Source organism: Schistocerca cancellata, chromosome 3 (genome assembly GCF_023864275.1).
Source record: "Schistocerca cancellata isolate TAMUIC-IGC-003103 chromosome 3, iqSchCanc2.1, whole genome shotgun sequence".
Taxonomy (NCBI): Eukaryota; Metazoa; Arthropoda; class Insecta; order Orthoptera; family Acrididae; genus Schistocerca; species Schistocerca cancellata.
In genome coordinates, this window is record NC_064628.1 from 563,758,964 (window position 1) to 563,776,024 (window position 17,061).

Consider the following 17,061-nt stretch of genomic DNA (forward strand, 5'->3'; position numbering starts at 1 on the left):
ATATAAAAATGCAGTAAATGAAGCCGGCAAAAAGGAATACAAACGTCTGAAAAATGAAATCGACAGGAAGTGCAAAATGGCTAAGCAGGCAGGGCTAGAGGATAAATGTAAGGATGTAGAGGCTTATTTCACTTGGGGTAAGATAGATACTGCCTACAGGAAAATTAAAGAGATCTTTGGAGAAAAGAGAGCCACATGTATGAATAATAAGAGCTCAGATGGAAACCCAGTTCTAAGTAAAGAGGGGAAAGCAGAAAGGTGGAAGGAGTATATAGAGGGTCTATGCAAGGGCGATGTAGACAATATTATGGAAATGGAAGAGGATGTAGATGAAGATGAAATGGGAGATACGATACTGCGTGAAGAGTTTGACAGAGCACTGAAAGACCTGAGTCGAAACAAGGCCCCGGGAGTAGACAACATTCCATTGGAACTACTGACGGCCTTGGGAGAGCCACTCCTGACAAAACTGTACCATCTGGTGAGCAAGATGTGTGAGACAGGAGAAATACCCTCAGACTTCAAGAAGAATATAATAATTCTAATCCCAAAGAAAGCAGGTGTTGACAGATGTGAAAATTACCGAATTCTCAGTTTAATAAGTCACAGCTGCATAATACTAACGAAAATTCTTTACAGACGAATGGAAAAATTGGTAGAAGCCGACCTCGGTGAAGATCAGTTTGGATTCCGTAGAAATATTGGAACACGTGAGGCAATACTGACCCTACGACTTATCTTAGAAAATAGATTAAGGAAAGGCAAACCTACATTTCTATCATTTGTAGACTTAGAGAAAGCTTTTGACAATGTTGACTGGAATACTCTATTTCAAATTCTGAAGGTGGCAGGGGTAAATTACAGGGAGCGAAAGGCTATTTACAATTTGTACAGAAACCAGATGGCAGTTGTAAGAGTCGAGGGACATGAAAGGGAAGCAGCGGTTGGGAAGAGAGTGAGACAGGGTTGTAGCCTCTCCCCGATGTTATTCAATCTGTATATTGAGCAAGCAGTAAAGGAAACAAAAGAAAAATTCGGAGTAGGTATTAAAATCCGTGGAGAAGAAATAAAAACTTTGAGATCTGCCGATGACATTGTAATTCTGTCAGAGACAGCAAAGGACTTGGAAGAGCAGTTGAATGGAATGGACAGTGTCTTGAAAGAAGGATATAAGGTGAACATCAACAAAAGCAAAACGATGATAACGGAATGTAGTCGAATTAAGTCTGGTGATCCTGAGGGAATTAGATTAGGAAATGAGACACTTAAAGTAGTAAAGGAGTTTTGCTATTTGGGGAGCAAAATAACTGATGATGGTCGAAGTAGAGAGGATATAAAATGTAGACTGGCAATGGCAAGAAAATCGTTTCTGAAGAAGAGAAATTTGTTAACATCGAGTATAGATTTAAGTTTCAGGATGTTGTTTCTGAAAGTATTTGTATGGAGTGTAGCCATGTATGGAAGTGAAACATGGACGATAAATAGTTTAGACAAGAAGAGAATAGAAGCTTTCGAAATGTGTTGCTACAGAAGAATGCTGAAGATTAGATGGGTAGATCACGTAACTAACGAGGAGGTATTGAATGGGATTGGGGAGAAGAGAAGTTTGTGGCACAACTTGACTAGAAGAAGGGATCGGTTGGTAGGACATGTCCTGAGGCATCAAGGGATCACAAATTTAGCATTGGAGGGCAGCGTGGAGGGTAAAAATCGTAGAGGGAGACCTAGAGATGAATACACTAAGCACATTGAGAAGGATGTAGGTTGCAGTAGGTACTGGGAGATGAAGGAGCTTGCACAGGATACATTAGCATGGAGAGCTGCATCAAACCAGTCTCAGGACTGAAGACCACAGCAACAACAACACTTGGTGACAGCCTAACAGCCAAAAACTGTTTAGTTTAATAATGAGTACTGTGAATTGCGACTCAAGAATCAAGTGGTTTTCATTCATAACGCATAAAGTATTCCACCATGAACCAGCCAAATAGTCAGTTAATGCAAGCACACTTGTTCTAGCCCATCCCCGTATTAGAGAAAATCGAGTCAGAACTGATTGTGTAACGGAATTGCGTGGTTAAATAAACAAACATCTTCTGGAAATATTACTTAGACATCCAAACAGGTCTGGGTGAACTCACGTAGCTGGAAATAAGTAAAACTATAATATTTAAGTAACTTACGGGAATGCAGCCGCCTGACGTCGTCAACAACTGACGATATGTCGACAGGTGTTCACCCTGTCATTTTTGAGGCAGAACAGCAGCAAATAAGTGTTGTACAATTGAATAACCTCAGTTCGCAGAGCAACTGGAGAAAGATAATACGTGCGCGTGCACGGGCACCCCCCCCCCCTCCACACACACACACACACACACACATACACAGTAACCACTAGCGCCATAACAGAACCGAAGATGACCGACGCCAGAAGTTGTTAAACAAGTGAAGTAGCTTTAACTCTGTCCCTCCGTTTTTTGATAAGGGAAAGTGCAGGCCTCCACGCAGAGTTTAAGCAAAATCACCCATCTCTACTTACAAAGTTACTTACTAATTTAAGCTCAACTGATTCCTTAATAACACTATCCAAATACCTGGAATTGCATGTTAAAATCTACGAAGACGACGTCACGTGGTGGCATTCCTTTAAGTTGAAACTTCCTGGCAGATTAAAACTGTGTGCCGGACCGAGACTCGAACTCGGGACCTTTGCCTTTCGCGGGCAAGTGCTCTACCAGCTGAGCGACCCAAGCACGACACGACCCGTCCTCACAGCGTTGCTTCTGTGAGTACAGCTGTGAGGACGGGGCGTGAGTCGTGCTTGGGTAGCTCAGCTGGTCGCCGGCATGGTAGCTCAGCGTGTTCGGTCAGAGGGCTGTGTGTTCTCTGTAATAAAAAAAACTGAGTCAAAGAATCAACGATCAACTTGAACGGATGTCTTGTGACGTCCGCCCAGACCAAGTGCACGAACAATATCGAAAAAAAAAAAGTTGGTAGAGCGCTTGCCTGCGAAAGGCAAAGATCCAGAGTTCGAGTCTCGGTCCGGCACACAGTGTTAATCTGCCACTCCGCTGCAGAGTGAAAATCTCATTCCTTTAAGTTATTGAACATTGTATACGCTGGGAGAAACTCCAGGAAAACTGTAAACTTTACGGACAATGAGAAGAGTTGTACGATGAGGATATCCTAAAGTAAATGTTCGCCTTCAGCCATCTATTCTTTGTGGCCCAGAAAAATTTAAGAACTGGAAGAAGGTATGAGTTTTAAATCTTGTCAACGTCGAGGTTACTGTAGACGGAACATCGTATCGAAGTCGGCAAGGATGTTAATGATATTTGCTGGTGGTGGCGTAGGAACCATCACAGCATTTGCTTAAAGCGATTTACCACGCCACGCTGTAATTTGGATCCCGCTTCGCGTGAACAAGACTTCAGTATCTTAGCCACTTCTCCATATTGTTCTGTGCTGAGAATAAGTGTGGCAAAATGTTTGGTAGTAGGGCAGGTGACGACAAAGATTTCCTTTTTTTAAATTACGCATAGACAGTCTCTTCCATTCAATGTCCTTCAACAGAACATTTTGAAACTATAAAAAAAGGGATAATAAATGGTGATTCGTTCAGTACCATCTCCAGACCTGCATGTTAGTGACATGACGGGAATACGACTGGTCAGCTTTGAGTTAGTTGAGACATTTCTTATCCATTTGCTGAAACTGGTAGTAACATAGATTTCTGTCTTCCGGTACGTCTTGTGATCGTGTTATGCACACTATATGATCGTACTGTAGCGATAGAAGGTTATAGAAGAAGCATTAAGAGTAATCCGATGATGATGAAGTCCCATACTCCTAGGAGCGTAGGGGACAATACTTATAATGCATGAATAACAGTTCACTCGTGGGGCACTATTGCTTGACGGTATTCATCCTCCATTTTGCACTAATGTACTTGGAGTGAGGTTGGCTGCTTGTCAGCAAGATATTAATGAACTTATTACCCTAAAAGCGAACTAAACACCTGGTCAGGCTGACAGCACTGTGGCGTTTACTCCTGAGAAAGAGGGAGGGGCGTGGAAGGGGGGGCGACGTAATAGCGTACACTTCAGTTTATTGAAGAGTCCCATGCTACACGCCAATGCTCTCACAGCACAACAATTAAACAGTGAGCGTCACTAGTGTCCAGCTGTACTGCCTGCACGCTATGGCTGTGACAACATGTTTTCACAGTGTAATATGTATGAATCCACGTCTCATCCAAAAAAGCAGTGGCAACTACATTTCTGAAGCTTAAGGAGTGAATATTGTTGATTAAAACAGTTATTTATATTATTTGGTTTAAAATATATATTTGTAAGATGAAATGTTAAAATTTATTTATAGCTCTTTTTATGAATCTGTGAAATTTACATATTTTACTAACAAGTTTAATATAGTTTAAAATCGCAACTTTAGCGCACATGACGACTCTCGTATTACAGGATCTTTTAAAACGAAAGTTACTAGTTTCCTTGCTGGCAATGAAGACCAGTTCAGTGCGAAAAAAACTGTGACGTTTTAGCAATGTTAGTGTGCCTTTGAACTGTTCATAACATTGCAGAAACTGCTTCCTAATGACAAATTTATTCACTTTTGATAACTTTTCTGATGTGTTGACCACAATTTTATTTTTCAACAACCTTACGCGTCTCGACTTTGCATTTTGCACATGTCTGGTGTTCGAAAATGTTGACATGATACAATGTATCTAATGAAGAATTATATATGACTGAAATAACACTGCCTTTGAAAATCACGCAAAGCCGAAACCCGTAAAGTTCTTGAAAAATAAGTGTGGTCAGCACATCAGAAAAGTTATCAAAAGTGCATCGAAATGGCCGCATCGTCTCACAGCGTGATCATGAAAATTGTAACAAATTTATCTGTATCGTCAGTGCGATATTTACCACGTGTACTTTTCTTCCCTTACGGTTGATGCGAACATACGTGAACACCGTAAACACGATGCGGAGTGCACTCCTCGCAGTCGACCACATATTTCGGACGCGTTGCCATCGAGACAGGGAGAGCGCTCCACATGTTAAGACTGGGAGAAAATACTCGAAGTTGAAAATGCCAGTAGTACAGGGCAATTTAGAGGGCAAAGCTCTTCACAGTCAAAGACGCTAAGTGGTTGTAAACATCTACCAGTTTATGAAGAAAGAAGCTGTGCTAGGTTCTACATTTACACTGAAATCTACACTGAAAATGGTGCCGAAGAAAATGGTGAGCTGTTTACTTTCGTTCGGTGAATCAACAGAGAACTGGAAAGAGCACAGACACGTGAATGGTCGAAAATTTCAACACCTAATAACGAAAAACCCAGAAAATCTTTGAAGGCCTGTTTAGACAATTTTAATAAGCAAGTCTTCTCTGCGTGGTGAATAATTTCAGCATTACAGATAAAAGTAGACACATTCAGAAGGGAATTCGTAAAAAGTGAGAAAGTTCAATAGATTTTGAAAGAAATTTACACACTTCACAAAAATCCTTCACCCTCTATGATTTATGTGGAAGAAGACGACGAATAACAGCAAAGTTCTCCAGGAACAAAGTAGTATCAGCGCAAAACGAAAAGTTTACATAAGAAGCATCCGAGATACAGACATGACTGTGATTTAGTTGCCTACGTAGTCGTGAGGTATGTTCACACTTATCACGCATCGTTCTACAAACGGATGTGAGGAGTAAGGTTCAAAATGGTTCAAATGGCTCCGGGCACTGTGGGACTTAACATCTGAGGTCATCAGTCCCCTAGAACTTAGAACTACTTAGCCCTAACTAACCTAAGGACATCACACACATCCATCCCCGAGGCAGGATTTGAACCTACGACCGTAGCGGTCGCGCGGTTCCAGACTGAAGCGCCTAGAACCTCTCGGCCACACTGGCCGGCGAGGATGTAAGGAAAATTGAAATGTTAAAATGTGTGTCAGTTCCAAAGGGACCAAACTGCTGAAGTCATCTGTCCCTAGACTTACACACTACTTCAACTAACTTATGATAAGACCAACACACACACCCATGCCCGAGGAAGGAGTCGGAACCTCCGGGAGAGGAAAATTGTAGAGCAGTACATTTCAAGTGAAGGTTTACTGGACCAAGAGCTGGAAATGGTCGTAAGTGTGGGAAGTGGTTCAGACTGGAATAGTAATAGTCATACTGATTCTGCAAGCGATGATGAAACTGAATGAACTGACATTGCCAATAGAAATGAAACACACGGTTACTGAAATTGAAGAAACGTAAGGTGGAACATTTTCTATGTGTTTTGTGTGTGGAAACATCGACAGTGCAAGATCCATTGTCTTATGTCAAACAATGGACTGCATGCTTTTTAAAGTGTAACTGTGAACAACCAAATTGTACGTTTCACATGGTTATGCTTGTAAAATAATCCCATTTATGTTTTGTTACGCGAGCTCGTGCCGCCTGTAATCCTTCAGCTCGTCCGCTGCACTGCAATATCTCTTCCCCTCTCTTGCACTTTCCCTTCTGCGCCTAGGAGTGTCCTCCTTTCTTTGTGTGAAGTGTAGTTTGCGATTGTTGTTGTTGTCTTTAGTGCGAAGTCTCCACGCTAGTCTACCCTTCTTCATCGTCAATAAATTTGGTGCGGCTAACAACAAACAACAACAGCTGCCAACCAATTCATTTTCCGCGATCACTTTTCGTGCTTGCACTGCGAGGTATCAAAGCGCTCTCGTTTAAACTGAAACGTGGCTGTATCTTTGTAGGTCTAGTAACCAATTCAGTTCCTAGTACCGCCCGGACTACAGTCCACTTTGTCATTTTGTCTTGTAATAGCGGGCTTGTAATTGACACACAGTGACCAGTCACGTTTAACTGTCATCTGTTTCGGATTTCCAAAAGTTCATTATATGCCTCTTAAAAGCTTTCATGCGATCATACATGAGAAGTGGATCAATGGGCATATGGGCGCCAGACTCAAGGTCACAGTGCAACTTTCTATCCTGCACACAGCTCTTGGGCAATTACGTGAGGTATATTCAAGTTCAGGATGTAATCTCACACTTGTCACGTGTGATATGCTCTTCCTCCCTCCTCCCCCCTCAATTTCTCCAAGGACACCCATCCACTATCAGAGTTCTGGTTTCTAATTCTAGGTCATGCATGCACTGTTTGCTAATGAGTCCCCAAATCAAGGTGACACTCATCCACCACTCCCTCTACCCCAGTGATCTAGGCCAATGAGACGACCTAAAATGGGGGGAAAAAAGCTCCCCCCCTAATCCACCCACACTGATGTATTACATCGTACTTCATTTTTTAAGTGCGTGAACTCTGGTGCTTATGATACTTTCACTATGGAATATATATTATATTAAACATTACCATAATTTATGAGGTAAATTACTTCTGCATCACAGTGTGTGATTGGGGTACTGTTACAATACTATGATTTAATGAGGTGAAAGCCTATTCTGCAAAGTGGCGGGCAATATTAACATAATATACGATGTATGGTATTTTGAGATTACAGTGCCTTACTGGTGCGCTGCTGAATTACTATAAATTTATGATGCTGTGACATTTCGTGGAAGTGTTCCAACGTATGACCGCATGCCATTGATATTCTACTGCTGGGAAGTCAGTGTATTTGTTAAAATAAATCACCGTGCTAACTGTTTAGTGTGAATATCGGCGTAGATTGTTTAAATATTGCGTAAGGTAATTGTCCAGTTTCATATTTGGGGGTGTATCTTTGGATTAGTGTGAGAGAATTGCCAAAATTATAACGAATTGTAAACAATAATGGAGGGATGTGGTCGTAGTGAGGAGGGGTTGCACAAGGTGTGCATTTTTTGCTTTTCAGAAATTCTTTATTGGGGATATGGGCAAAATTAATTTTTAAGTAAGGTATTTACGTGCATCTTTGGTCACCGATCTTGAAAAGTGGGAGAAAATTAGTCTAAAGGTATCCAAAAACCGTAAATATACGTGGGAGGTGAAACGTTGGGGTGCTTACAGAAAATCTTATTACCTTATCATTAATTTGCAGAAATTCAGCTATTCCCCAGTCGCACTCTTAATGTCAAAGTGTCTTATGTCATAAATTATGTTAATATTTCCCTACATTTTGCAGAATATATAACGACCTCATTAAATTAGGGTGGTTCAGTGATACCCCAGCCATACTCTCCAATGTCAAAGCGCTTTACCTCATAAATTACGGAAATATTTACCTCCATTTTTCAAGCAGGATAACACTGCTGCTAATGATCGTTTCGCTACAGTGTACGAAACTCATACGATTGGAATAGTAATAAAAGGAGTTATGGGGGAGGGAAGTGACATAAGTCATCATATTGGCCTACGTTAATGTGAGTGGTGGCGAGGGGGGAGAGGAACTTGTTTTCCTATCATTTTTAAGTCATCCTATTGGCCTTCATATTGGCCTACACACTCACCAGCCAGACCATTGTGACCACCGACCTACTATCGATGTAAGTCCGTCCATGCGTTAACAGCATCACCTGGCGAGAGATGACTGCTAGTCTGACACACGCGCAGTGCATGTAGTAACAGTGAGCGTGCTGTCTGTGTGTAGAATGAGGAAGACGCTCGGTTTACCTGAGTTCGACTGAGGGCAGATTGTCATGGTCCGGAAGCTCGGCACGAGCTGTTCGTAAACAACACGCCTTGTCAGGCGTTCGAGGAGTGCTGTGGCGAGAGTATTCAGCACATGGTGAAACCAAGGTAAAACCACGTCGAAACACCGTGGGGATGGGTGGCCACTCCTCATCACAGATGTTGGACGTCACAGGCAAGGCACAAGGCACAAGGACAGGCGGCGAACCGTGGCGAAATTGTCATCAGACTTTAATGCTGGGCAGAGTAGAAGTGTGACTGAACTCACAGAGCGCCGTCCACTCTAAGGAAGGGCCTCCACAGACGACGACTCATGCATGTACAATGCTAACATCACACCATTAGCAACTACGACTGGAATAGTCACGTGATCATCGTCACTGGACGTTGGCACTGTGGCAGAGCATTGCGTAATCTGATGAATCTCAACACCATGGCGATGGAACGGGGCGAATCCGTTGTCTTCCAGGGGAAAAGCGCTATGGACGCTGATTTTCCACCGACGAAGCCAGTGGGGATTGTCTACAGACCAAATGTGGATGTTTCAGCGGTTTACCTGACCATGCTTGGTAAATGTGGCTTCATAACTAAACAATACACACGATACATCCGGAGTATCCTGTCTTAATGCCCATACAGAAATTAGCTCGATTCTCATAATCTTTTACATGCAGCTCTGGTGATGGAAAGAGATGTGATAGGGATGGAACCTATGTCGATGGAGAACACGTAGGACACTTGCCTGACGCACTACACTTCCTCGTACGATTGCATGGGAAGTAACGTGCAGGTCAACTGCAACAGCAGCAAGGACATTAACTTGTACCTCTTCTGCTGCGACTTATTTCATTCTGTTGTGTTCTCTAGGTGTTACACTACCACTTTCACGTAACTGGTTGAAGGGGCTGATAAATAATTGCGGAGATGGATGACGCCTGTTGGCATATCTTTCCGCATAGCAACGTACAAGAACAAACTGCATTATTCCTACACTCACCATACGCCATAAACATGCCGGCTTTTTCTGCACAGGTAAATCCCATGGTCCACTCACGGCCTACTTCTTGGACTGTCACACATTAACTGACTACCAAGAGCACTGCACTCAAGGAACACACAAGCACGCTGTAAGCAAACATAACAACATCGTACCTAGAAACTATGCTGGATGAATGGAACAAAAAAATAACGGTGTGAAAACTTTGCACAGCACGATATCTCCTAAACGAATAGCACTGGACTCGTGCAATGAACACCAGTGACATTCTTATTTATCCTACTTTTAGTTTGTTAATGTCAATAGGAATTGTTCCATTTAAAAGGCGTATGTTTGCACAAAAATACGCTTTCTAAGTACTATTATAATCTGTATATTGGCTAACTGTACGAGCCCCTAACCACCAATCCATTCTGTGAAAACCAAAAGTCTACAGCAGATTCCATTTCCGCAATATTTCCGGTGCAAGTTTTAGGTGATACATCCTGTATATCTTGGCGAAAACCTTCTGTCTGTATGTTGTGGAGTGATGCGTTCATCAAATATTTTCACTCCACTCTTTACAAAATTTCTCTTGTTGCACATGCCTTCTATAGGCCTAAGGGTTTAAGAATCATTAGGACCTGCTTTAATAAGTATTACTTTAAGTTTTAGGTTGCACTGTTCAATAGTCATAAACACATGACCCAGTTCGACATGAGTTAGGAAAACAACAAGCGTTGCTCCCAAAAATGCTGAAGCATCAAAGATATTATGTGTCAGATACTGCGTAAAGTACACAGGCACAGTGAATGCAACGTTAAGCAACATACACCACGTAAGTTTTCGCCAAATAATATATTAATGTTCTTTAATACCACTGGCAACGGCCTTGCTGCAGTGGATTCATCGGTTCCCGTGAGATCACTGATGTTAAGCGCTGTCGGGCGTGGTCAGCACTTGGATGGGTGACCAATGCGCTGTTGCCATGTTTCGGGGAGCACTCACCCTCGTGATGCCAATTGAGGAGCTACTCGACCGATTAGTAGCGGCTTCGATTCGTGGCCTGAAGACGGAGTGCTTTTCTTCAATAGCATTATGTGTATGATTCGATAAATTACAAATCTATTCCATACGTTTATTGAATATCGAATATAGAAGACTTTCTATATCTGGAAATGGCACGTTATGGACTTCTCTACCCACTTCAATTTTCTTCGCAGTTGCAGGGTTTAGAGGTCAGTGCCCAGACATCCATACCCTAATGCAGTAAGACACAGTTCTAAAAAAATCTTGATCAGCTGAGAAGATATTGGAGAGCTAGTTAAGATAAACATATTGACTATTTTTAACAAAGTCGGTTGAGTGCGTAAAGTGTAAGTAACGTAATCGTAACATTCCTAGTTCGAATTTTGCTAGTAGGACCATTTTTTACTTTTATTTAAATTGTATATTTGTTATCAAATAAAATTATTTTTTAATAAAAATAACTTTTTTGTATTTAATTACTGACCACATGAAATAATAATTATTTGAAATAAATTTAAATTTGGAACAAGAACCCCGAACATTAAATAGAAAACAATATACACATTTTATTTTTAGAGACTGAATGGCGTTATTACTGGATATAGTTTTTTTTTCAGTTAACAATGAGGCACTTTACATGCCCATGTGAAATTTTACCTTTTGTAATTAGTAATTAAAAATAAAATACTGTTATTTGTATTAAATATGTATTAATTAACATTACCATTTGATCGTAGACGTAAAAAGTTTACTAGTGGTGAGAACGGAAACGGGGACTTTGTAATTATAAGACATGCTCTGTGAGGGCATCTACCAGCGAGATTTGTAGACATATGGAAATATTTTGTGCTCAACAGCCTTCCGAAAGAATTTGAGGCTCAAAGTTGTGTTTTTGGATTTTTTTGATACTTGGGTCGTACTGCCTTACAAGATCGATGTCCGGGAACTAAACTACAAATTCTATAAGAATACTAAAATCGAAGAGGGCCAATTGATAGGGTCTAAGGTGCAGCAGCGACGTTTCTCGTGACGCCTGTTCTCGACAAGGCAGTGTGAAAACAGTGCCGGGGCAGGTGGGCGCGGCCGCTTACCTGAGGCGCGAGACGCGAGCGAGTGCAGGCCGAACAGGTGCTGGTTGATGATGCGCGTGGCGGACGCGAGGCTGCGCGCGCCCGGCATGAAGGACGGCCGCCGGCTGCCGGCGCTGCCGCCGCGGCCCTCCTCGTCGCCGAAGCGGGTCCTCGGCTTCAGGCCCTGCAACGCGCCACAGCAGTCAGCTACAGCTCGCGCAGAGGAGCGTGACACCGGCGCTGGGCGCAGTTCGCTGGGCGAGTCCGTCCCGTTGTCCCGAAGGGGGCGGCCGCCACAGTTAACTGTCACCTTGCGGACCTGTGCACTTGGACCGTTCTCATTGCTGTCACATAAAACACGGCATGACACCGTCATCTTCACACACCATAGATGCAAGGAAAGCTGCTCATACTCAGGCACATGTGATTACAAGCAGTATCATTAAATTTATGTTGGAAGAGGTAAAAGAGGAAGCAAAAATCTCATTAAAACTATTACTCAGCTGGCTGCAGGAAACAGTAGCTATTCCAGTCGCTCTTGAAAAAGAATACAGAAGGAACTGTAAAAAAAAAAAAAAAAAAAAAAGCGCTAAAGTTACTTCACTACTTTGGAAAGTCGTGAAGAGCGTAGTCATGCACTCATAATCGTAAACAGTTTTATTACTTTCAATTCAAAACTGCTAAGGGTTATTTTTGCCCCAAAAAAGTAGACAGTGGAACTGCATCAGCGTCGACCTCACAACACTGGAACTTATGCTATGCTCATAAACTCCCTCTGATGAAAAAAACGATAATTATGTCACCATTTAGATGCTGTATGTAGGAAGATGAGCCTGCCCACACCTCTCCCAGCTGTGTCAATTTTTTTCAGGCCTTGTTGCGGTCTCCCTATCTCCCTAATGTGGGTGTCAGCAGAGGGGGGGGAGGGGGGCGGTTGTACCCTACATTAGGCGCCGTTTCCGTAGAGGCGCAGTTTTGCGAACGGCAATAGACATTCGATGAATGAAAAGGGAAAGAGCGACAGCGAAAGAGGAAGGGGAGACAGGGAAAAGTGAAGAATAATTGCTGAGATGAACGACAACTTCTCCTTATTTCATGACACACACACGAAGTTCCCCTTCCTTCTCGACCGACAAAAGAGGACTACTATATAGTACTGACAAATGGACCTTAAGACAAAATGCGAAAGTTTTGGCTAAATTAACACCCGGCGAGGGTGTGGACGGTGAACGACTTCATGCAAAAATTTAGACCGCAAGATGCTGCTGCCAAGTTGCAGTCCTACTAGAGTATCAGTACAAAGAGAACTCTTGTACTTTCTCCGAATTTAAAGTAGCCGTGCTAATCTGTCGTTCTCCCCACTTCTAACTGCGAGACGGGGGAATGTCCAGCAGACAGGGGTGTTGGGCCGGCCCCTGTGGCCGATCTGTTCTAGGCCCTTCAGTCCAGAACCTCGCTGCTGCTACGGTCGCAGGTTCGAATCCTGCCTCGGGCATGGATGTGTGTGATGTCCTTAGGTTAGTTAGGTTTAAGTAGTTCTAAGTCTAGGGGTCTGATGACCTCAGATGTTAAGTCCAATGTTGCTTAGAGCCATTTGGACCATTTAAACAGGGGGGGTTGGGGGAGGGAGCCACAAGTAAAAATGTTATCCCACGTGCCACTTGCACTAGTTACGTCGCTGCCTTGGAGTCGCTACTTCTCTTTAACCCTCTGAGTACCTGTGATTTCTACCTGAAACCACCATCTTATTGTTTTTCTTTAATACCAGTGCCTCTCGCATGAAACCATCGATTCTATTGCAAGACAGACACATCTAGTGGTACACTGACGTCTTTCTACCCAACGGTAGGCGCACAGGTTTTGCTGCGTGAATGTTAGAGACTGTGGCATATGTGTTCTTTTTTTCTTTTTAGTGATCATATTGTGGAGATCATTGACAGTGGCATTAAGCATATCTAAAGTAAGCATATCTAAAGTTAATGTAACCTACATTAGGTTTTGTACTACAGTTGTTAATAAGGTTTCGAAATGAAACCACATGAGGAGTATGTGTTTTTGATAGAAATTTACTAAATTCTAGTCACATTTTCGCTTGTTATTTAGGACTGGAATTTGTTTTAGGCACTATGAGCTCATACAAGTTTTGACATGTGGTACTGGGACTAGGAAAAATGAAACATTGCTTTCAAATATCTCCCATGAATCGATGGGTGGTTGAAAACTATATGTGCCGGTGGTTCCAAGTGAAACTTCAAGTTTAAAGCAATTGATTGTTTACTTTTTGTCAATTATGATGATAAAGGAAAACATGAGAGAAACTTAAAATTTTTTTTTGTAATGTTGTTGGGACTCAGAGGGTTAAAGTAGCTTCTCAGGTGCCACCACGAGGCTGAGTGCTCCCGTTACAGGCAGCATTGGCTGTACCGGGCATGGAACGCAATTGCTACGTGTTTGTCAGCTGCGCTCCTCAATGAATTACGGAGGCGGACCTTTTAATTTCAAAACCATTTTGCGGTTCATCCCGTACAGGTACCGACAGTTAGCCTCGACGCACATGGGCTGGTAATAGACGCTTTTACTCACAGTTGTTCGCCTGCTTAGCTGAATAAAGGACTCAAGTATCAACTGGAATGGATACCATGTGACGTCCACCCCGACCAAACGCAACGAACAATACCGAGAAGGGGGAAAAGAAAAGCTGCGGGGTGACGTGTTTGCCTATCATGCAGCGGGCCAGGTTAGATTCCCGGCTGAGTGAGAGATTTTCACCGCTCGTGGAATTGGTGTTGTGTTTTTTTTTATCATCAGCGACACATAAGGCGCCCGGAGTGGCGTCACCTGAAATATGGCTTGCAACTCGGCGGCCGAACTTCCCAGATGGGGCCTCCCGGCCATCAATGCCTCACAATCATATGATTTCAGTTTTTTGCTCGCAGCTTTAGAACTTGTTTCAGTGTACACACTGCGCCACTGTAGTGAACTGTGCAGCGCTGATAAGATAGGAAAGCAGCCGGAATACTAAAAGTAGTGCCTCGCAAAAAGCTAATGTTAGGTAATTATTTGTTTGTTTGTTTGCGGGTACGTGTGTGAAGTCCTGTTACACACTGAAATCCCAACGCCACAGTACCGTAGCAGGTCACCAGGGGAGTCAAAATGAGTTGATTATTGATGTGGAGTACGTAGTTTGTAGCAGGTCAGATGATTGCAGATAGTATTAACTTATTTAGTTCATGAACACATTTATAATGGGAAGAAAAATACAAGTTATGTATTTAACATTCCATTGGAGTTCCTAAAATTATTGGGGAGGGGGAGATTGGCAACAAATGACGGCTCGGGTTGGTGTGTGGAATACATGAGAATGGCGACGTAGATTCAGACTAGGATAATATACAGAAGAATGCAGTTAGGCTTTAGGAAAGATAAAGGCACCAGAGACGCGGTTCTGATGTTGCGTTTCATAATGGAAGCAAGAATGATAAAAAATTAAGACACATTCATACGATATGTCGACCTATGTAGATCGTAGTACAAGATGTTCGAAATTCTGAGAAAAATGCAAGTAAGATACAGGGAAAGGCGGGTAATGTACAATATGTCCAAGAACCAAGAGGGAACAATAAGATAGGATGACCAAGAATGAAGTGCTCGATTTAAAATGTGTGTAGAAGTAGAGGAAGCTAAGGAATTCTGGTACTCTGGAAGGAAAGTCACCGATTACAGATGATAGGACGTGTGGTAAGGCATCAGGGGATAAACTCCATGGGGCTAGAGGGAACTGTAGAGAGTAGAACTTCAGCATACACTAACAGAGCGGAGGTCATCTCTGACGCCGAAAACTTTCCACAAGAACTGAACCACTTACGAAAAGTCTTTTGTGTGAATGGCTACAACAACCAGTCAATATCTCAAACCATTTCAGGGCGCATAAGCAACGGAATTTTCGCAGAGGAGATTAATTGAAAGCTTGTAATTTTGCCATTTTGTGGTTCAGTGACAGGGAAGATTGGCCATCTCCTGAAGTTACGTAACCTCAAATCATGTTTCAGGCCATCAGGTAAAATATGCCGACTCATCAGGCCTCAGAGCTCCCGGCATTTCGAAGAATACCGTGTAACGCACTTATCGGTATTAGGTAGGTTAGACCGTTCACACGATAGAACGGTGCTCAACTGAGGGTGACTGGTGAAGCAACTACGATATTCGGAGAAATCGAAGTTAGATGAATATGCTTTGGAAAATTCACGTAAAACTGTATTCGAGGAAACTGAGCCAGTTTGGTACTGTGTCCAGAGCGATATAACGTTTGCGATCACCTCTGCGCGTTACAGCCGGCCGACATGCGTTGTAGCGCCCGCCTAGGTGGCGTGGCGGCAGCGCTATGAAGATAGTATTATGCTTCCATGTCACCTACAGAGAGGCCTTCTGTTGCAGTCTCGATGGGAGTCAGTCAGGTGCCCAAGCCCCAGTGACGTAAGACAGCGGCTAGTCTGGATGTCAACGTGTGTTTGGCGGTACCGCAGGGAGATGGCGTGTATGCAAATCGTGTAGCGACGATTGTGATAGGAGTTGACACAGATCTGTCAGATATAATGGTCGACTTCTTAAGCCGACTACCTTCAAATGGCTAATCTGTTCTAACTACAGTGTGGATCCCTGTATCTGGCATCATTTGATGACTTGTATTGATACAACTGAGGTATAGTGGAGCGAAGTAAATTCCGGTCGGCGCAGGGTGTAGCCGGCTCTGTGTGCAACAGCTCGACGCCATTTACAACTTGAAGCATGTTGGCCGTTGACGATTGGAACAAGTTCTAAAACTAATGTAAGCTTGTTGGAGAAGTCATTCGGCTGCACTCGTAAAGGTGAGCATCGCATGTGCTCGATGCGTCGGTGTGTTAATAGTACAATTTAAAGTTAATGCTTTAGCCGAGCCAGATTCCATTGCATACAAGTTTTTTATTTTTTATTTTTTTAATCACCAGTTATACTATCATTATTTCTCTAGCAAGTGCTTATAAGGCAATACCATTTAATGTAAACAGTGTGTTGCACAGTTATTAGCCGTTACGCTACCTGCTGCGCTCCCTGTTGTACTAATAAAGAAAGGAAATGATTTATAAAACAGTTCTGTCCCCTGAGCTGACAGGTTTACTAATTTTACTGTAAATGATTTTAACATTTCTGCTACAGAACTAGAACAGTTTTAATACTTTAAAATTAAGCTGTTGATTTTATAGTTAGTCACACGCTGATTAGTGGAAATAACTTTTGTGCCTGGGCCATTACTCCCTTCCCAACTGATTGATTTAGCGTCAGAATTGTTTTGCTCCATGCTCG

At 42.7% G+C, this 17,061-nt stretch overlaps 1 protein-coding gene across 1 annotated transcript in view; it reads right to left on the reverse strand.

Moving 5' to 3' along the window:
* The window catches only part of LOC126176430 (potassium voltage-gated channel protein Shab), a 478,681-nt gene that overhangs the window by 190,888 nt on the left and 270,732 nt on the right, over window positions 1-17,061 (reverse strand). Inside the window, exon 9 of the mRNA XM_049923587.1 lies at window positions 11,743-11,905. Within this exon, the coding sequence (XP_049779544.1) occupies window positions 11,743-11,905 (163 nt within the window). The remainder of the gene's footprint in view (window positions 1-11,742; window positions 11,906-17,061) is intronic.